The sequence below is a fragment of the Hyperolius riggenbachi genome, chromosome 6 (genome assembly GCF_040937935.1).
Source record: "Hyperolius riggenbachi isolate aHypRig1 chromosome 6, aHypRig1.pri, whole genome shotgun sequence".
In the NCBI taxonomy this organism is placed as follows: domain Eukaryota; kingdom Metazoa; phylum Chordata; class Amphibia; order Anura; family Hyperoliidae; genus Hyperolius; species Hyperolius riggenbachi.
The window spans coordinates 284,561,312-284,583,020 of NC_090651.1; the positions used below are offsets into that span (position 1 = coordinate 284,561,312).

General features: G+C 43.5%; 1 protein-coding gene across 2 annotated transcripts in view; it reads right to left on the reverse strand.

Annotated features, from left to right (window-relative positions):
• Positions 1–284: 284 nt before the first annotated feature.
• The window catches only part of DPAGT1 (dolichyl-phosphate N-acetylglucosaminephosphotransferase 1), a 31,629-nt gene continuing 10,204 nt past the window's right edge, over positions 285–21,709 (reverse strand). For both annotated transcript variants that reach the window (XM_068240960.1, XM_068240959.1), the window contains exons 3-9: positions 18,044–18,257; positions 12,944–13,090; positions 11,944–12,028; positions 8,678–8,866; positions 8,436–8,523; positions 5,063–5,218; positions 285–708 (exon numbers count right to left, since the gene is read on the reverse strand). In XM_068240960.1, the coding sequence (XP_068097061.1) occupies positions 643–708; positions 5,063–5,218; positions 8,436–8,523; positions 8,678–8,866; positions 11,944–12,028; positions 12,944–13,090; positions 18,044–18,257 (945 nt within the window). In that variant the 3' untranslated portion in view covers positions 285–642. The remainder of the gene's footprint in view (positions 709–5,062; positions 5,219–8,435; positions 8,524–8,677; positions 8,867–11,943; positions 12,029–12,943; positions 13,091–18,043; positions 18,258–21,709) is intronic.

A 21,709-nucleotide genomic window follows, 5' to 3' on the forward strand; every position in this document is an offset into this window, starting at 1 on the left:
TGCAAGGCAAGAGTGCCAATAACGCTGTGCTCCCAATTCTATTTACCCAGAAATTCAGGCATTCATTATCTGGGCATGACCTGCATATAGTGCTCCATATATCCATGGATTCCTGAAATTAAAAAAAAAAAAAAAAAAAAAAACATACATACATACATACATACATACAACGCAATCAATTCACCACCTCAGCCAATGGGGAAGGAGGGGGGGTGTGCAGCCCAGAAGGACTCGCACGCACACACACAGCAGAGAACAAAAATTCTACATGAAAGATCCTGAAGACAAGTTGTACAGGAGCTTGTATTCTTGCCCAATATTTCATGGATCTCGGACAATCTTCTCCAATAAAAAAATAAAACATGACTTCAGAAATAAAACTTCCATGTCCCACTCCACAGACAGGCATCTGCGTCAGTGCCCTTCACCCACTGAGCTTCCTGTCTTCCTCGCATGTTACACTCCAGCACTGTCCCGGACATCAGGTATAGTCTGTGCATAGCTGCGGGGCTACTCCAGAAATACTGAAGGCCCAGCATTTCACAGTGATGATCTTGGTAGCATCCAGGTGACTGTAAATGTGCTCAAGGAGATAAAACCCCTTCCAGCAGAACCAGAAAACTAATCAGGTGATGGTGAATGTCAGACATCATAGAAGAGGCGGACCAGCTGATAGCGGATCAGGAAGGCACAGCAGCTTCCTAGCACCTAAAGGATCAGAAAAAAAATACAAATGTTATTTTAAGATGCTAAAACTAAAAGAAAAGGGCCCAAACTGCAGTAGAAAAACTTCTGGGCCATGTAAACAGCTGTTATTTCCCACAATGCAACAAGGCTCCCACAGTGTAATGTCAGAACCATGGTTCTGACATCACTGTGGAAGAGGCTTCACCACAATATCAGCCATACAGAGCCCCCTGATGATCCATTTGTGAAAAGGAAATTTATTATGGGAAAGGGGGCATCAGCTACTGATTGGGATGCAGTTCAATTCTTGGTTACGATTTCTCTTTAAAGAGAACCCGAGGTGGGTTCTAAGCTTGATTCACAAAGCGGTGCTAACAGTTAGCACGCTGGTGAAAAGCCCTTTATCACGCCTAAACTCAGTTTAGGCGTGATAAGTTTAGGTGTGATAACTATAGCACCAACTGGGTTAGCACCGCAGTGCACAGCTGATCAAAAGTTTTGCGCTAGCAATGTCTGGTGCACTTCGCATAGAGTTTAATGGCGCTGCTTTGCATGCGGGACTTTGCGCGCGATCTAAAAACTTATCTAAAAACGTATCATGCCTAAACTTATCACGCCTAAACTGGCTTTTCACCAGCATGGTGCAATGGTTATCATGCCTAAAGTTTCTAACTGGGTTAGCACCGCTTTGTGAATCAAGCCCTAAGAATCTTATTAGTACACAGAGGCTGGGTCTGCATATACTGCCCAGCCTCTGTTGCTATACAGTTCCCCCCACAGGCCCCCCCTGTGCTCTGCTTGCCCCCCATAAATCATACGCCGAGCTGTCGACACACAGCGTGTCGCAGCCGGCTGTTTACCTCTGCATCTGTCTCACCGCTCCCCCGCCTCCTCTATAGCTCCAGTCCCCACCTGCTTCACTTCTCTCCAATCAGCGGGGAGGGAATGGACGCGGGCAGGAACCGGAGCTATGGAGGAGGAGGGGGAGCGGCAAGACTGACAGATGCAGAGGTAAACAGCCGGCTGCGACACACTGTGTTGACAGCTCGGCGTATGATTTATGGGGGAACTGTATAGCAACAGAGGCTGGGCAGTATATGCAGACCTAGCCTCTGTGTACTAATAAGATTCTTAGAACCCACCTCGGGTTCTCTTTAAAGGACAACTGAAATCAGAAGTATTTAGAGGCTGCCATATTTATTTACTTTTAAACACCAGTTGCCTGGCAACCCTGCTGATCTGTTTGGCTGCAGCAGTGTAGGAATAACACCTGAAACAAACATGCAGTTAATCTTGTCAGATCTGACGATGTCAAACACCTGATCTGTCTATGCTTGTTCAGGGACTATGGCTAAAAATATTGGCGGCAGAGGGTCAGCAGGGATGCCAGGTAACTGGTATTGCTTAAAAGTAAACACATATGGCAGCCTCCATATAACTAATTTCAGTTGTCCTATAAGTTAGGCACAAGTTGGGAGAGATGCTCACCAATGAAAACACCATCACAAATGTGAAAAGCAAAATAACAGCAATATTACCTTCATGACAATAAGCACACAAGTATACAGGTATTTACTAAGAAACTCCAAAATCAGACTGGGGTAATCCAATACATGTCATACTTACACAACAGAGATTAAAGATAGGACGTTCGGGGATTTTAAAGGAAAACTGAAGTGAGAGGGATATTGAGGCTGCCATATTTATTTCCTTTTAAAAGGGAATCTAAACTGAGAAGGACATGGCTTTTCCTTTTAAAATAATACCAGTTACCTGACTCTCTTGCTGATCCCGTGTCTCTAATACATCCAGTCACAGCCCCTGAACAAGCATGCAGATCAGGTGCTCTGACTGAAGTCAGACTGAATTAGCTGCATGCTTGTTTCAGGTGTGTGATTCAGTCCTACTGCAGCCAAAGAGATCAGCAGGACTGCCAAGCAAATTGTATTGTTTGAAAGGAAACCTCAATATCCCTCTCAGTTGAGGTTCCCTAAACAGTAGGATCAGCCATACTATGCCAGGGAAAATAAACAACACATATATAAGTAGATAAATACTTGATCTACTTACATAACACATGTATTATACTGTTCACATTTTGATTTCAGTGAATGTTATATAGTAATTTACGAGAATTCTGTTCCTGGTGGGGGCCATGTCTTTTGCCCACGGTTAAGACTAACTCGTGATGTCATTTCTGCTCTTTACTTTTTTCTTGTCTCCTCCAATCGCTGAGTCGCCTCAGCCTTGCTTGTAAACACAAGTGAGTAGGGGATTAGGTTTCAAATAAGAAGCTGACAGGGAAATAAAGGGAAGAGGAGGAATAGATTATAGATAAAAAGAACCCCCAGCATGCAATTCTTTGGCACGACTACTAAAGGGCCAGTGTTCCTTAAAGCGGAATATAACCCTGCATTTCAACTTTGCTCTAAAACATTATTTACAGTATATTATATGCAACCAGCATTTTTTTTTACTAGACCAGCATTGGAAGGGTTACACAGGGCTTTAAAGTCCCTGGAGATTTTTGCAGACCCATCCGAACTTGAGTTAGATACTTTTTGTTTACACAAATGTATCTAAGTGTTTATTGTGACTCATCTCTCTCACTGAGAAGGAGTTGGAGGACAGCCAAAGAGTGTGCAACATTTCTAAATATATACATATAACTAAATAGAATGTAACTATCTGAACGTCTGCACGGAACTTAAAACCTCTGTGTTTAACCCTTCCAATGCTGGTCTAGTAAAAAAAAATGCTTTTTGCATATAATATGCTGTAAATAATGTTTTAGAGCAAAGTTGAAATGCAGGGTTATATTCCGCTTTAAGTATGTGATAACTCCAAATCCTAACAGCAGAAAAAAAGTTTTGAAAGTTTTGAATGCAGGATTAGCATCTTTATCACTTAACACACTCAGACCAGTTGCTGTTGAAATTTGATTTTTATGGTGACGATACCGCTTTAAGCCTTACTGATCTGCTGCCTACTACTAATTCCCTCACCTTTTTTAGATCATGCAGCACATTTCTAAACAGCATTAAAATTCCCCCTGAAATGTTACATACACAGATTACTGTGATTCCTAAACCTAACAAGGACTGGACAACCTTAAAAACTACTGTACTTTTTGGACTATAAGACAAACGTGGGGGAAAAAAGTCACCGCGTCTTATAGTCCAAATGTAGGGAGTTCCTGAGTTGTGAATGCCTGCCAATACAAACCTCCAATCCGCCGCAATGTCAGGGACTCCCAGTACTGTGCCCATGCAGAGGAGGACACAAGGGGACAAACGGAGGATATAGGGGCACAAAGGGGCATAGAGGAGGACACAAGTTGTACACAAAGGGGCATAGAGGAGGATGGGAAGACACGAGGTACAAGGGGGTATGAGGTACAGAGGGCATAATCCACAAGATGCCCCTTCACCATGGATGCACCAGGTTTAGTATATATTGTTTCCCCTAGTTTTTGTCCTCTAAACCTAGGTGCGTCTTATGGTCAGGAGCGTCTTATAGTCCGAAAAATACAGTACTTCCCGATTTCTATATTAAATGTAGAAATTGGAATTTCTGAGAAATAGTTTTGTGATAGATTATAAAAGGCTCCTCATCTAATTCAACCTGAGTAGGTAGATTTGGTTACTGGAGACATAGAGCCAACAATATTCCTAGGGCAAAGTTAATTCTAAATAACATCCTGTAGAATAAAAGCTAAACTCTTAACCTAGGGCTGCATGTAGGAAAAAACTGCAATGGCTGCATTTATTAGCAACATTACAGAAATTCACCATTAGACGCAAAGTCCAAGTGGCTTTTAAACTCTTACTAAATAAGTTTTCCATAATTTTCAGTGTTAGGAGAGGTGTTCAAACAAAACCATCAAAAACAATGAGTTTGGTAACCCTCTTACTGACAACATATAAATGAGTCTATAAAGAAGATTAGGGATTAACTACAGAGGACGTGCAATGACATAGCTAGAGATTATGGGGCCCTATAGCAGAGCTTTCATGGAGCCATCACATGTATGCACCCTTGGAGCAATGCCACCTGCCCCTGCAATGTACACTGCATAGACCATGGGCAGTAAGACAATGTCAGAGGGTGGAGGAACACAAGGAAGTTAATAGTGAATACCACTATCAAGTACCAGCAGGGCCCCATTGCAGCTGCTATGGCTACTGCCCCTGGTGACATGAACCTTAGGATTCTATGAATAACCAACACTGATTCACAGCAATTTTTCCTGGGTCACCCCTATACACTTCCTGCTGAGACTGCCAGGGCAACAGTGTGAAAAGGCAAGAGCCACACATACAGCAGTTCTCAGGCAGCTGCAGGCAAAAGGCTGTAACCGTCCTAAGTCTGTTACCTGTATGGCAAGTAGAAGTATTGTTAAGCTCCTCTCATTAGTGGGTCCGATAAGCTTCAGCACAAAGTTTATAAGGGTCATGTTATTTATCTCCATAAATTCTGTTTCAGTATCTTCCTGCCGTTTGACATCGATCACACTAAAAGCTTCAGCAACCTAAGTGAAAACGGTAAGAAAAAAAATGCAGCATTTAGTATACATAGAAGAGTGAGGGCCTGTTTCCACTACACGCAGATTCTGCATGCAGAAAACTGACTCCAATGAATGCCTATGGGAAATCTGCATCAGAAAATCGCGTTCAGTGGAAACAGGCCCATAGGCATTCATTGGAGTCAGTTTTCTGCATGCAGAATCTGCATGTAGTGGAAACAGGCCCTAACAGATCCAGTGTGTAAAATTTAAAATTCACTGGAGAAGCCGTGGGCGAGGCTTGTTTAGTTTATAGGGAATTAGAGTATTAAAACAAAACAAAAAAAAGTATTTGGCTTGAGGAATTCCCTATAAAATATATAAAAGGAACACAATTATGCATTGAGTAAAAGTTTACCTCGGATCCACTTTAAGCAGCCAAACAAAGTCAATTTATATTTGGCTGCAGGGCCAAATTTTTCCTGCCACTGGGGAAGTGTGTCTTCTCCAGCCGGGCAGGCTCGGCAGAGTATGCAGGGGGGGCGGCAGAGAGCTTTTATAGTTACCTGTCTGGACTTCTGGATCAGCTTCTTCCTCCACCGCGGCGGCGATGTTATCCCAACATGTCTTCTTGATTCTGATCACACGATATCGGGATCCAGGAGACCATGTCAGTGTTACAGTGACACCCAGTGATGGAAGAGTCTCTTCCATCAGCCCTCCTCCACCACCAGGTGATGATGTAATGCTGACATGGTCTCCAGGATCCCAATCACATGATATGACATATGATCAGGACTCAGAAGACTTGTCGGAAGTTCAGAGCCGCCAGTGGAGGAAGGGAAGAAGCCGTCCGGCACAGGTAAATAGAACATCTCCCTGCCACCCACTCATTTGGCTGCACTAGGCAGGCAACAAGATATGCCGATAGAGGCTCAGAATTCCCCAGCAGCTTTCAAACGAAAAATACTGTTTGAAGCTGCTAATGGGTTAATGTGTGGTGTAGTTGTGAGAGAGGGTGAGCTAAATGTTCTATAAAGATATAACAATGAATAGACTGTATACCCCTGGAATTTAGTTAGCCTGAGTACTGCCCATTTCCTAGTGCTGTGCAGGATATCACTTCTCTTTCATTATGTTACAGGGATAAGAAAGGTCTGGCTGAAGTGGCCCTAAGGCAATTTGACACATTTTTCACATACAGTGCAGTCAACATGAATAAGTTAGAACCCGCTCATAATCAAAAGTGCACTTTTGATATAACATTAGAAACAAAGCCCTTTCCAGATCTAATCTATATCAGTTACCCCATAGCTGGTGAACATCCAACACCTAACAAAGAGCACTTTCAAAAACATTTTAAGTCAGGGGAAATGTCCATTCAATCCATACAGGTCAATAGTTTTCTGACTACAAAATGCTTTAGCTTTGTCACCAAGGCGTGAGCTCAAGTATTCAGGGAGAAAATGGTTATCGACCCATGTTTTGGTTCTACAGCTCATTTCTTCTGTATTAGATTAGGTTGTTGTAGTACTTGTTTTTTGTACTTTTCATTTTCTTGCATAACTAATCTTTCACAAGGTTAGCAGAAGATGTCTTTAGAGATCGTGTTTAACCTACATAGTGTATTGCTCACATGGTTACAATGTAGAACTAAAACAAGTACTGTGGGTTCTTTATATAGAGAGAGCTCGGTATAGATCAAGGAGGGGGGGAGGGGGGGAGACTCCTAGAGTTTTGTTTCTGCAAATTACTCATCAAGCGAGACTGGTCCATCAATTTATCAACTAGAGATATAGCTAGAGTTTGGCCTAGTAAGGAACCTACACTATAAGTTTAATTAGGTAGACATTGCTCTAATCCACAGTTCATATAATTGAACATATATCCACAACTACTAACAAAACTGTATTATTAAGACCACTATCGCTACTACGTATGTACTTGTTGATGTTTATATGGAACATAAACTTTGGTTTGCTGGGAGCTGGTTCTATCCAATGCATTTTGACTGCCCTGTGTAGAGTCATAGTGCACGGTATGGATCCACTGTAAGATCAGTGAATTATCACCATTACCACATCTCATTCAGAAGTGCTGAAAATACATACAAAACACCTATCACAAATCAGATAAGCTCAAAAGGGCAGGGACTTAAAGGGAACCTAAACTGAGAGGGACATGGTTGTTTTCCTTTAAACAATACCAGTTGCCTGGCAGTCCTGCTGATCTCTTTGGCTGCAGTAGTGGCTGAATCACAGACCTGAAACAAGCATGCAGCTAATCCAGTCTGACTTCAGTCAGAGCACCTGATCTGCGTGCTTGTTCAGGGGCTGTGATTGAAAGCATTAGAGACACAAGATAAGCAGGAGAGTCAGGAAACTGGTATTATTTTAAAAGGAAAAATCCATATTCTTCTCAGTTTAGGTTCCCTTTAACACTAGTGTTTCTTGTTTCTGCTCTACTTTATCATATGAACATGCACCAGCATTGCTTATGTCTCAAACCACACGTCAACTATGTATGCATTTGTTGCTGGATGTCCTGACTGTACAAGGTGTTGAACTATTCATGTATCTCCCACCATGCTCCCACCATTTGTTTTGCACAATGTTCAGCGCTACTGAAGACGTTGGCACTATATAAATAATAATAATAGAATATTAGGAAGCACAACATACTTATATTCTGTCACTGGGACCCGGAGCTCTATTTAAGTGGTGCTTTGGGGCAAATCCTATGACCTGGAACCCATAGTGGGCTTGATTACCATCTAAGAGGTATCCTGGCAGTGCTCTATGTCGTTGGGATCCCATCGTTCCCCTTCCTCCATCCCTGTAGCTCCTGTGCCTCCCGGAAGTTCCTCCAATACGCACAGAGCTATTGTGAAGTGCGCAGGTGCGTGTTTTGAGCTGCGCCAGCATGACAGAAAGCTCTTGTGAAGGAGCGCTTCTTTCTCTGTGCTTGCAAGGTTTGCAACTTTCTGCACAGTTCCAATTCATGCACCGTCCCCTAGTAGGAGCTTCCATGCTTTCATATTCGACTGGGGTATTCCATTGAATATGAAGATCACCAGGGACCGAAAACGAGGAGGAACCCGACGACAATGAGCACTGCCAGGATAATTCTTAAACAGTAATCTAGCCCACTACGGGCTTCGGTCATTTTTCTTTAACCCCAGTTCAGTGGTACTTTAAAGTCCAGTGGTTTCTGTGCCCTGTATTTATCCAGGACTTTTGTTTACCTTTACAATTAGTATTCCAAGCGCAGACAGATCTTTTGTTTTGAATTTTGAGTAACTCATAGTAAGCTTCCCTGTATTAGGATCCAGCCTAGAAAGAGATGAACAGACTTGTTTATTCTGCTTTGATAATAACAACAATATTATATAGATGCAGATTCTGGTATATATGCTGAAGTGACATCATTAACCCACATACAGCCAGCATCTCTAATAAATCAGCGATTATGTTAAATGATCGTTACCTTGGCAGCCGATGACGTGGACATGGGATTATGTGAAATAACTGTGGCACGGAATACAGAAAGTTCAGAATTTGTGGGATGAAGAACAACAACATAGTTTTGCTGAAGTGCCCAACAATGCCAACAACTGCAAAGGTCATACCAGCAAAGTAACAAAAGGTATCGCCAACGAACACTCTGGAAGGGTACCTGTCATAAAGAAGAAAAGAAAGTAAGTAGGTTCATGGTAAAAACTCAAAAAAAAAAAAAAAAATGTAATGCCAAAGTGTGCTCCCTCCTTAGGGAGGGATAATAATTGTGTCTGCGGGAACCTAAGATGTTTACTCACACTTTTGCCACCACCTCTGAATTGGCACCCCCACATCCATGCCCACCCCCTCTAGCGGTGGATGAGGAGGATGTCAGAAAGCACCTGTTAGGGATGAATGCAAGGAAAGCCTCAGGCCCAGATGGAGTGTCACCAGCCTGTCTGAAAACCTGTGCGCAGCAGCTTGCTCCAATTCTCTCATCCATCTTCACCAAGTCCATCCAGGAAGGCAGGGTCCCTGCGTGCTTCGAGAGGTCCACAATCATCCCTGTCCCCAAAAAACATGGTGTCTCAGATCTAAACAATTTCAGGCCGGTGGCTCTCACGTCGGTCATCATGAAATCCTTTGAAAGCTTGGTTTTGCCTCTCCTCAAGCTATCCACTGAATCCCTGCTGGACCCGTTTCAGTTTGCGTATAGAGCAAACAGGTCTACTGATGACGCCATAAACATCTGCCTGGAACTCGTAAATGAACACCTGGATAGACCTGACTCATATGCCAGGATCCTTCTACTCGACTTTAGCTCGGCGTTTAACACCATCTGCCCCAAAATACTTCAAGAGGATCTGGCTGCCCTTGGGGTCCACCCTACCCTCCGCCTCTGGATCACAGACTTCCTAAGCAACAGAACCCAGGCCGTCAAGCTGGACACGATCATGTCCCAACCAAGGACCACCAACACAGGAACCCCTCAAGGATGTGTTCTGTCACCGTTCCTTTTCTCCCTATACACTAACAATTGCAGGTCCACTGCGAACTCCGTCAAAGTCATCAAGTTCGCTGACGACATCACCATTGTTGGCCTTATCTCTGGGAATGATGAGCAGGAGTATCGCCACCAGGTTGACAAAATTTGCCACTGGTGCAGGGAGAATGGGCTGGTCCTCAACACTGCAAAAACGGTGGAGATGATCATTGACTTTAGGAAGTACGCTACCACTCCACCCCCAATCAGCATTGATGGCACGGTAGTTGACAATGTTTCCTGTGCGGGCCTCCTCGGCACGACAATCTCTAAGGACTTGACTTGGAAAGCCAACACAACCGCCACCCAGAAAAAAGCCCAGCAGAGACTATTTTTCCTACGCCAACTAAAGAAGTTTGGTATGGCCCGCGAGCTTCTGACGAGCTTCTACACTGCCACCATTGAATCTGTCCTCTGCTCCTCCATCCTGGTCTGGTATGCCGGCTCCTCCGCCAGCGAAAGACACAAACTGCAGAGGGTCATCAGATCAGCTGAGAGAATCATTGGGAAACCACTCCCCTCTCTAGACCAAATCTTCCTCTCTAGACTGCACTCCAGAGCTCGTAAAATCGCTAATGATCCATCCCACCCAGGCTCTCGCTTCTTCAGTAGACTTCCCTTAGGCCAGAGATTCCGATCCATCTACACCAGGTCCACAAGGCATAGGAACAGTTTCTTCCCATCAGCCGTAAACTGTCTGAACTCTTAGGTCTCTCTACTGGTAGCACCTAGCCTGACTGCACAGCTGCACACTACATGTAGACGTGTTCAAATGTACCCAATTGCTGTAAGGGTATCCTTTATTTCCTGGTCCCTTGGAGGCGTACTAGAGGTATTGGCGCAGGAGACTTGGGAGCAGGATACAGCCGGTATATGGCTGATCCTGCTGCTGCTCAAGTTCCCGGCCGTGTTAAATACTATTCCCCCTCCAGGCCGCCATGGATGGTGGGGAATGAAATAATTTGGCTTCCAGCAATTGCTGGAAGCCAAATTATTGTGTTTTAAAAGCTCCGTCTTCTGAAGGCACCGAACTTACTCCGTGTGTTGCTATAGCTGTAATTCCTATTATGGCCTATGGTGGTGCCAGCTGCGCACAAGTCGCCTGCGCTGGATTCGCTACGTTCGCCTTGAAGTTTACTATAAAGGGATTCTACTATACTTGCAATTTTGCATGTGATTTTATGTTGTGGAAAAACGCCTGCAACTTCAAGTGTGACCCCTTCCTCATACAAGAATCAATGATACATCAAAGACGTTTCAAAGGAAATCATGTATAATTAATTAAAGCTATGTTTTAATACACACTATTATAAAATGGAGGTGATCCAAAGGACATGTAAAAAAAAAGTCACAATTTCTACCTCCAAACATTTACTTCCGCCTGACACTTTGCAAGAAGGGAAAAGATTTATGGCCCTCTCTTGCAGAGTCTGCTCATGCCATGGTACAGCGCAGCCCCACATTGTACGGCTCATCCTCTCAATGCCAGCCTGCAGGGGGACACAGGGTACGGTTTATTTTTGTATTACTATACAATTATCTAAAAAAAAAAAATGGTGCAAAAAGAATTTATTTTGAGACAAGCAATAGGTCTTATGATGCATTTTTTTTTTAAAATAAACACCGCCTTCCACATCTGAAACATAGAATAATGCGCCCTGTATGCATTTAGAGAGTTTAGCCAAATCCCCCCCTCATCTGTGACTTATCACAAATGTAATTTGATCTCTCGGCTGTCAGCTGGCTGCCTCAGCAGAGCAGCTAATTTGTAAACACAGGATGTTAACCCCATGTCTGCTTCCATGTAAGCAGGAAGTAGACACTGCAGATTTAGTACAGGATTTGTATCAGCTGTAACAAATGTTTTTCTTTAAATGTTATTTTGCTGTTGCTTATCTTTTAGAGCAGAGAGGAAGTTCAGGTCAGCTTGAAATGAGACCTACAGAGAAAGGAGTGTAGTAGCTGCTGTCTTTTTACCATGTTATAAAATTCTTTCTGCTCTGCAGATATGCCGATCTTTTGGCTTCAGTAATGTCTGCGTGCCACGCCTGGAATATGAATGCAGCCAGTGTTATCAGGCCTGGGTTAGAGATATCATTGTTCAGGGGCAGTGATTCAGAATGTGTTAGAGACAGGAATAATAACAACCAAGTCATGTTCTACATATGGAATAATTGCTTCCCACTTCCTCCAACACAAGCAATTGATCTTACCAGTTGTGGTACAGCAATCCCAGCGTGGTGAAGAAAAATGGGATGAGTAGGTAGAGGGAAAAGAGATGATCATTACGGCAGTCACCTAGCAGAGAAACACAGGACAAGTTCTGGTAAAGAATAGGAAAACAAAGTATGCATAAAACATCTGCCAAGAGAGTCATTTCATTCTTTCATTAGATTGACTGCTCTGATGATTCTACCAAAGTCAGACCGATCACCAGCACGGTGCTCACAATCACTAGTCCTCCAAGTGTCTTGACTGAATTTCATAACAGAACCAACTGGTCAAAACATCATCAAATAAGAGGAATTTTTGTATTCAGTATCCCAATCACTTTGATCATAGTACCAAATCAAACCAGACTGTACACTGTTTAGGGTGGGCAATCCTGTCAATTCTGACACAGGCCTAGTGCACACCGAGCGGTTTTTGGAGCGATCCGCCGGCCGCATCCGCCTGGAAAAACGCTTGGCTAATGTATTGCAATGGGATGGTGCACACCGGCGGTTTGAGGTTTTTGCCAAGCCGCAAACGCGCCTCCTGCTGCGCGTTTGTGGTTTTCGGAAGCGTTTCGTCTTCAATGTAAAGTATAGGAAAAACGCAAACCGCTCTGAAAAACGCTACTTCAGGAGCGGTTTGCCAGGCATTTTTGTTACAGAAGCTGTTCAGTAACAGCTTTTACTGTAACAATATGTGTAATCTGCTACACAAAAACGCACCCAAAACCGCTAGGTATGTTTAGAAAACCTCTCTAAACATACCTAGAATCGCTCTGAAATCAGCTCCCAAAACCGCTAGCGTATTGCGGATCTGCTAGCGGTTTTGGTGTGCACTGGGCCTAACAGAAGATGGATTCTCCTACTTCTATCACTGCAGAGAAACATTTTGTGGTTTTTTGTTACTATACAAAATGGAATAAATCGTTTTGGCATGCCTGGAGTTAAACTTTAGCACACAGAGACACACATACATACATACATACACTAAATAACTCACCATTTAACTCAGCAATATTAAATGTAATAATAGAGCCAGCAATGATCAAAGACTGTCCAGCCTCCAGGCCATTTATCCCAGCTAAAATGTTAATGGCATTGGTGCAGAACACAGCCAGCATCCCCATGTAAACATAGTACAGGATACCTGCAAGGAAATAACATATCAGAATTACATACAGTAAACGTAAAAGTAAATAAGGTGGATTTAAGGCTTTAGCGTATCAGCAGTTTTTGATGGAGATGACCAAATTCTGGGTCAGAGTTTATGTAATACTTGGGACAATAATATAGAAGACTGTACATAACTGGATGGCTCTAGTTAGGAGTATTTAGCAGTATGTGTGTGCAGGTATCAGACATCAGATGACCAAGTCATGTGTCTAATATCTGCACAGAATCCCTTGTCTTCTGCACTTGTCTTGCCATAGACATGAAGAATTCATCTGCAGTGATTGCTTTGTCCATGGGCACATTGGAGGAGCCATCTGCTTTTCCTAGGCCTCACCTCTTTATAGGATTGTAGAAGTAGCTTATGCTCCTGGTCTGTGGAATGAGGTATTTCACCTCTGAAGCAGTCTCTAATATTAGCAGTTTACAACAGGGCTGTGGAGTCGGTACAAAAATCCACCGACTCAGACTCCGCGACTCAGACTCCTCTAATTTGCATATTACAATCTTGTTGATTGAAAGTATGTAACATGAAATTCGTCTCTTACAGTGGGTTGCAAAAGTATTCGGCCCCCTTGAAGTTTTCCACATTTTGTCATATTACTGCCACAAACATGAATCAATTTTATTGGAATTCCACGTGAAAGACCAATACAAAGTGCTGTACACATGAGAAGTGGAACGAAAATCATACATGATTCCAATTTTTTTTTTTTTTACAAACAAATAACTGCAAAGTGGTGTGTGCATAATAATTCGGCCCCCTTTGATCTGAGTGATCTGAGCAGTCAGTTGCCTATAGAAATTGCCTGATGAGTGCTAATGACTAAATAGAGTCCACCTGTGTGTAATCTAATGTCAGTACAAATACAGCTGCTCTGTGAGGGCCTCAGAGGTTGTCTAAGAGAATATTGGGAGCAACAACACCGTGAAGTCCAAAGAACACACAAGACAGGTCAGGGATCAAGTTATTGTGAAATTTAAAGCAGGCTTAGGCTACAAAAAGATTTCCAAAGCCTTGAACATCCCAAGGAGCACTGTTCAAGTGATCATTTAGAAATAGAAGAAGGAGTATGGCACAACTGTAAACCTACCAAGACAAGGCCATCCACCTAAACTCAAAGGTCGAACAAGGAGAGCGCTGATCAGAAATGCAGTCAAGAGGCCCATGGTGACTCTGGGCGAGCTGCAGAGAACTACAGCTCAGGTGGGAGACTCTGTCCATAGGACAACTATTGGTCATGCACTGTACAAAGTTGGCCTTTATGGAAGAGTGGCAAGAAGAAAAGGCATTGTTACCAGAAAGCATAAGAAGTCCCGTTTGCAGTTTGCCACAAGCCATGTGGGGGGCACAGCAACCATGTGGAAGAAGGTGCTCTGGTCAGATGAGACCAAAATGGAACTTTTTGGCCAAAATGCAAAACGCTATGTGTGGCAGAAAACTAACACTGCACATCACTCTGAACACACCATCCCCACTGTCAAATATGGTGGTGGCAGCATCATGCTCAGGGGGTGCATCTCTTCAGCAGGGACAGGGAAGCTGGTCAGAGTTGATGGGAAGATGGATGGAGCCAAATACAGGGCAAACTTGGTAGAAAACCTCTTGGAGACTGCAAAAGACTTGAGACTGGGGCGGAGGTTCACCTTCCAGCAGGACAATGACCCTAAACATAAAGCCAGGGCAACAATGGAATGGTTTAAAACAAAACATATCTATGTGTTAGAATGGCCCAGTCAAAGTCCAGATCTAAATCCAATCGAGAATCTGTGGCAAGATCTGAAAACTGCTGTTCACAAACGCTGTCCATCTAATCTGACTGAGCTGGAGCTGTTTTGCAAAGAATGGGCAAGGATTTCAGTCTCTAGATGTACAAAGCTGGTAGAGACATACCCTAAAAGACTGGCAGCTGTAATTGCAGCAAAAGGTAGTTCTACAAAGTATTGACTCAGGGGGCCGAATAATAACGCACACCCCACTTTGCAGTTATTTATTTGTAAAAAATGTTTGGAATGATGTATGGTTTTCGATCCACTTCTCACATGTACACCACTTTGTCTTGGTCTTTCATGTGGAATTCCAATAAAATTGATGCATGTTTGTGGCAGTAATGTGACAAAACGTGGAAAACTTCAAGGGGGCCGAGTACTTTTGCAACCCACTGATACTGCCAACGCTTAGGAATTTTAAAAGACAACTGAAGTGAGAAGGATATGGAGACTGCCATATTTATTCCTTTTAGTCATAGACTAAAACTAGTCCTTGGTAAGAGTACTTGTAAAAGGTACAGACCGGAACAAAGAACATCTATCAGGCCCTAGGCAATGTAACTGTGGGTACATGTAAGAGTGATGTACAGGTACTCTGCACCGGGGAATGAGGCTATTCTTCCTCTATTACACATTCTTCATGTACAATCTGAACCAGGTTTATGGGTGATAGACAACACCTCTGGTTTCAATGTGCACAACATTCTCAGTGGATTCCCTGCAGCTCTGTGGAGAGTGCATATGTAGAGTATAGTACTACTGTGTAACAAAGTAAACCTGAGACAGATGAAATTAAAGTTTTATACATACCTGGGGCTTCCTCCAGCCGCCTTTAGGTTAATTAGTCCCTCACTGTCCTCCTCCGCCACCTGGATCTTCTGCTATGGGTCCAGGTACTTGAGCCAGTCTGGCGTAGTGCGCATGCACACACTCCGCCGCCGGGAGCCTACTACACCTGCGCAGCACTGTTGTGCAGATGCAGACCGCTTCTGGCTGTGGAAGCGGCATGCGGCCGGACTGCACTGACTGGCTGAATTACCAGGACTCATAGCATAAGATCCAGGTGGTGGAGGTGGACAGCGAGGGACTGATTAGCCTGAAGCAGGCTGGAAGAAGCCCCAGGTATATATAAAACTTTTCTTTTCAACCTTCTCAGGTACCATTTAATTCATAGTCACCAAACCAAATTTTAACAACATATCAAATTATTTGATTTCATGAGCAAAGAGAGTGCGTACATTTGCATAAACCAGCATCATCGCAGAATTATTTCCATCTCATTGACCATCTCTATTAGTGACACGGCTACACATCAGGCTTTATACTTACAGCATAGATGTTATTTAGTATATATAAGAGATTCCTGTGTACACATCATATATACAGTCACAATCAGATGTGTATATCTGACTTTAAAAATACGGGGACTGCTTTATTGAAGCAGCACAAGTCATTAATTTTGATTGGTTTACTTCATTTTTGTGGACTAAGCACAGCTATTACTGTATATATCAATTATTTATGATGACTATTATCTGAGAAATAGAAAATTTTATCATATTTTCTATTTTAATTACAGTTTAAATTCATTAGGAGTCGGTGCATTTCTTCCCGACTTCGACTCCAGGCACCCAAAATTACCCTGACTCCGACTCCACGACTCCGACTCCACAGCCCTGGTTTACAAACTACACTCTGTATTTTAAAAATGATGAAACAGAGCAGAGCTAATGACCCTTTGAACTTCCTGGCAGTAAAACCTTAAACAAATAATAAATAGTGAGAGTCAGGTTGAGATAAATGCTTAAAAAAACAGCACTGTTGCAGACCCATGTTGGGTCGGAGAGCTCAAAGAAGCTCATTTGCACACATAACCGAATTTTCTCAAAGGACAACTGAAGAGAGAGGTATATGGAGCCTGCCATGTTTATTTCCTTTTAAGCAAAACCAGTTGCCTCTAATGTTAGATATACACCATACAATTTTGTGTTAGATAGATGGTTCGATAGATAATTTCCGACATGTCCGATCGTTTTTTTGATCGATTTTTCATAGAAGTGAATGGAAACAGATAAGAAAAGATAACAGAATCGAATCAGAAATCGATCGGACGAATAATCGACACAAGAAAATGCATCGTGTGTAGCCAGCGATATACTTTCAGCCATAGACCCTGAACAAGCAAACACAGATCAGGTGTTTCTGAAATTGTCAGATCTGACAAGATTAGCTGCATGCTTGTTTCTGGTGTTACTTAGACACTTCTGCAGCCAAAAAGACCAGCAGGGCTGCCAGGCAACTGGTATTGTTTAAAAGGAAATAAACATGGCAGCCTCCATAATCTTCTCACTTCATTTGCCCTTTAACTGTTCATGTACTGGAAACAATATGAGACTCATATCTGTGCTACCAATGTTCTATATCTTAGCTGTCCTACACATACAATCAATTATCTCACAAGTTTATTTTTACTTCAGATTCCCTTTAACCTCCTTGGAGGTTATCCCGAGCTAGGGTCGGGGCGGAAAACCATGGCTAAGAGCGGTAATCCCGACCTCTGCTCGGGTTAGCCGCCGGAGGCTGTATGCAGAGCAATGCGCGCAGCGGGAGCGTTTCTACATACCTCCCGGGGATCCTGTCGTCAGCTGGCATTCTTCTTCCTCTTCTCCAGGCCTCTGCTTCCTGCTGGTGAGATCGCCAGCTGTCGTCATGACAACAGCCGGCAATCTCACTTTAGAGTTGCAGCGCCACCCGGAGGATGAAGGCTTAACTGCAGCACTGGAGCCATGGAGGTGAGTGATTGCTGGGCTGCTGCAGATCTTCCTGGCATGATTTTTTCCAGGTTTTAGGGTCTGAAAGGGTGCAATGACAGCCGGTTGCTCACCAAAATTAGCGGGGTGGAGCACCCGGCTAAAAGAGCCTGGGGAGAACACTGCACTAACTGGTGCTGGACATGAACAGCCAACTCAGACTAGCAGTGTAATAGCCTGAGGAATTCCTGGGTGGACACTTCCTCTATACATAAGTTACAGTCATCAAATAAACAATCCAGGCATTATGTCTGTGCTCATTAGTTTCTCAGCCAAGGGCAAGTACTGTCTTTGTTGCAAATCACTTCTTGCCATAGGATAGCACTGTTAACACACTGTGGCTCACTTACCGAGATCTACATGAAGCCCCAGAAGCAGCCTGAAGGGCTTTGGTACTACAATGGTGGTGTTGCCAAAGGTGATAAAGTAGACCATGAGAAGGGGAAGTGAAGCTGCTGTAGGCAGCAACAGTTTGTGTCGCCATCGTAGGTTCAGGACGTCATCAGCAAAACCCAGAAAGATCATACAGCAAATGGCAAGCAGCGAGCCAATAAGAGCCACAAACTGCAAAGATCAAACAAAGTCATTTACAAAATGCTACACACAGAGAAACATAATGAACGATTTATACAGGGGAGTGCAAGTGTGTCATAAGTACTCTGACTCATATCCAATTTTATAGCTGTTGTATTTCTGGTATCAAAGCCCCTGTCCAGTCTCCCATCTTCTGCTATTACAAGATCAAATAGTTTTAACTGTACAAAAATGCTCAGAAACCAATGTATTCATAAGGAAACAGTAGCACGCCTCCAAATTCCCACCCAGGACCGTCTTGGAGGGCAGAAGGGGTCACAGCGCATGAGGGGAGGAGAGCATTGGCCACCAACAGCGGCAGGGAGCCCACTCCCCCCCCCCCCCCCCCATCACCTCAGGCTCTCCCCTCAGCGATCCCCCCCCTGCAGTATTAATAGGTGGCGGCAGCAGCAGCGGGCAGGAACATGCAATGCGGACATACCTCCATGTGTTCCACGTGACGGAAGTTCCTCTCTCTAAGGCAGAAACACAGTGTGAACACATCCTTAAAGGGAACCTGAGATGAAAGAAGTCTCAGGTTTCATACTTACCTCGGACTTTCTTATGCCCCCTTGAGTCTGCTCAGTCCCTTGCCATCTCTCCAGGTAGCTCAAGTCCCCCACTGGATAGCCCAGTAGCTTAGCCGAGTCGTGCTTCCTCCACTCATGCGGCCCTTAGCCGGGAGTGTAATGATCAGATGCAGATCAGAGGTTTCTGACAAAAGTCTGACTAGCATGCTTGTTTCAGGTATGCGATTCAGATACTCCAAACAACAAAAGAGACGGCACACCACTGGCTACAACAAACTTGTTGTATTCACGAACAAGTGCACACTACATGTTACGGAACATTACTTCCTTCATCAGGTGATAAACAGCAAGTGAATAAACAAGCACCAATATATATACTCATAAGGTCACCACACCCATGGTGACTCCACCCCCTTCATCAGTTAACCCATTGTCCAGAATCCCAGTCTATAGTCATATGGCACTCCATTACGGCTACCAAACTTTAGATAAATGACTGACCGTGATTCAGGCACTTCCGCAATGGACTGCCACTGACCCACCTAAAGGAGGGAGCAAACAAACAATAACATGTAAACAACCATTAATCAAACTTGCACATTATACATACAAAGTTTTGCATCACTGATCCTTATTGCACTATTGGCCCGAATAACTTAATCTATAAAAAACATTTAAGGGGCAGCCTCTCGTTCATACCTCTAGGGGCCACCACATCTAGATCATGAATCCATTTCGCCTCTTTTTGCTTTAATAACTTTTCTAAGTTACCTCCTCTAATTGAGGGATCCAGGGCCTCCAATACGCACCACCTCAGTTGCGCCGCACCATGGCCTGCCACACCAAAGTGCCTCACAACTGAGGTGTCGTAACTTTTTCGTTCTCCCATGGCATACCTAGTAATTGCTCTCTTGTGTTCTTGAATACGTGTTCTGACTGGTCTCGTAGTCTCCCCTACATACATTAGGCCACATGGGTATTTAAGCCCATATATGGCCCAAGGGGTAGAGCAATAATGTCTCTCCCTGATCGCAATTTTTCGCCCAGTATGTGGATGGCAAATGGCTTCTCCTTTTATTATGCCACTACATACATTGCAATTCAAACACGGGTGGGTCCCTGTTTTTCCTGTGCTCAACTCCCTTTTGTTAGGGGCAGTATCTGTGTGCCTAACTCTATCCAGGATGGTCCTACCTCTCCTAATCGAAAAAAAGGGTTCATCCTTAAATAAAGGTCCTAGTTCTTTATCCGTGCTCAAGAGGGGCCAGAATTTACGTACGGAATTTTTTATGAGCATTGTATTTTTTCCTAAGTTAGTTACAAACGGTATCCCTCTCTGATCTCTAGTTCTACCTGTTTTGTACAGCAGCCTAGACCTATCTAGGGTGGATACTTCCTGTCTGATTTCCTCAATTTTATTTGCGTCATAACCCTTCTGTACAAATTTATCACTTAATAAGCGACTGGCTTTCATATACTCATCGTCACTGGTGCAAATCCGCCTGGCCCTGAGGAATTGCCCCCTCGGAATGGCTTTAACAACATGCCCTGCATGATGGCTGTCATGTCTTAATAAATTGTTGCGATCTGTCGGTTTGCGAAATAATTTAGTAAAAAACCGACCATTGGAGATCTTAATGGATACATCCAAAAAATTGACACTATCCCTAGATGACTCTAAAGAGAATTTAATTGTGGGGTGCATATGATTCACCTCATCCACCATTTCCAGGAGCAATTCCTCAGGGCCTTTCCATAACAGCAACACATCATCTACAAACCGAAAGTAGCGAAAAATGTATGGTTGATACTTCTCATTGCTCAAAAACATAACACGCTCCAGAGTTTGTTATGTTTTTGAGCAATGAGAAGTATCAACCATACATTTTTCGCTACTTTCGGTTTGTAGATGATGTGTTGCTGTTATGGAAAGGCCCTGAGGAATTGCTCCTGGAAATGGTGGATGAGGTGAATCATATGCACCCCACAATTAAATTCTCTTTAGAGTCATCTAGGGATAGTGTCAATTTTTTGGATGTATCCATTAAGATCTCCAATGGTCGGTTTTTTACTAAATTATTTCGCAAACCGACAGATCGCAACAATTTATTAAGACATGACAGCCATCATGCAGGGCATGTTGTTAAAGCCATTCCGAGGGGGCAATTCCTCAGGGCCAGGCGGATTTGCACCAGTGACGATGAGTATATGAAAGCCAGTCGCTTATTAAGTGATAAATTTGTACAGAAGGGTTATGACGCAAATAAAATTGAGGAAATCAGACAGGAAGTATCCACCCTAGATAGGTCTAGGCTGCTGTACAAAACAGGTAGAACTAGAGATCAGAGAGGGATACCGTTTGTAACTAACTTAGGAAAAAATACAATGCTCATAAAAAATTCCGTACGTAAATTCTGGCCCCTCTTGAGCACGGATAAAGAACTAGGACCTTTATTTAAGGATGAACCCTTTTTTTCGATTAGGAGAGGTAGGACCATCCTGGATAGAGTTAGGCACACAGATACTGCCCCTAACAAAAGGGAGTTGAGCACAGGAAAAACAGGGACCCACCCGTGTTTGAATTGCAATGTATGTAGTGGCATAATAAAAGGAGAAGCCATTTGCCATCCACATACTGGGCGAAAAATTGCGATCAGGGAGAGACATTATTGCTCTACCCCTTGGGCCATATATGGGCTTAAATGCCCATGTGGCCTAATGTATGTAGGGGAGACTACGAGACCAGTCAGAACACGTATTCAAGAACACAAGAGAGCAATTACTAGGTATGCCATGGGAGAACGAAAAAGTTACGACACCTCAGTTGCGAGGCACTTTGGTGTGGCAGGCCATGGTGCGGCGCAACTGAGGTGGTGCGTATTGGAGGCCCTGGATCCCTCAATTAGAGGAGGT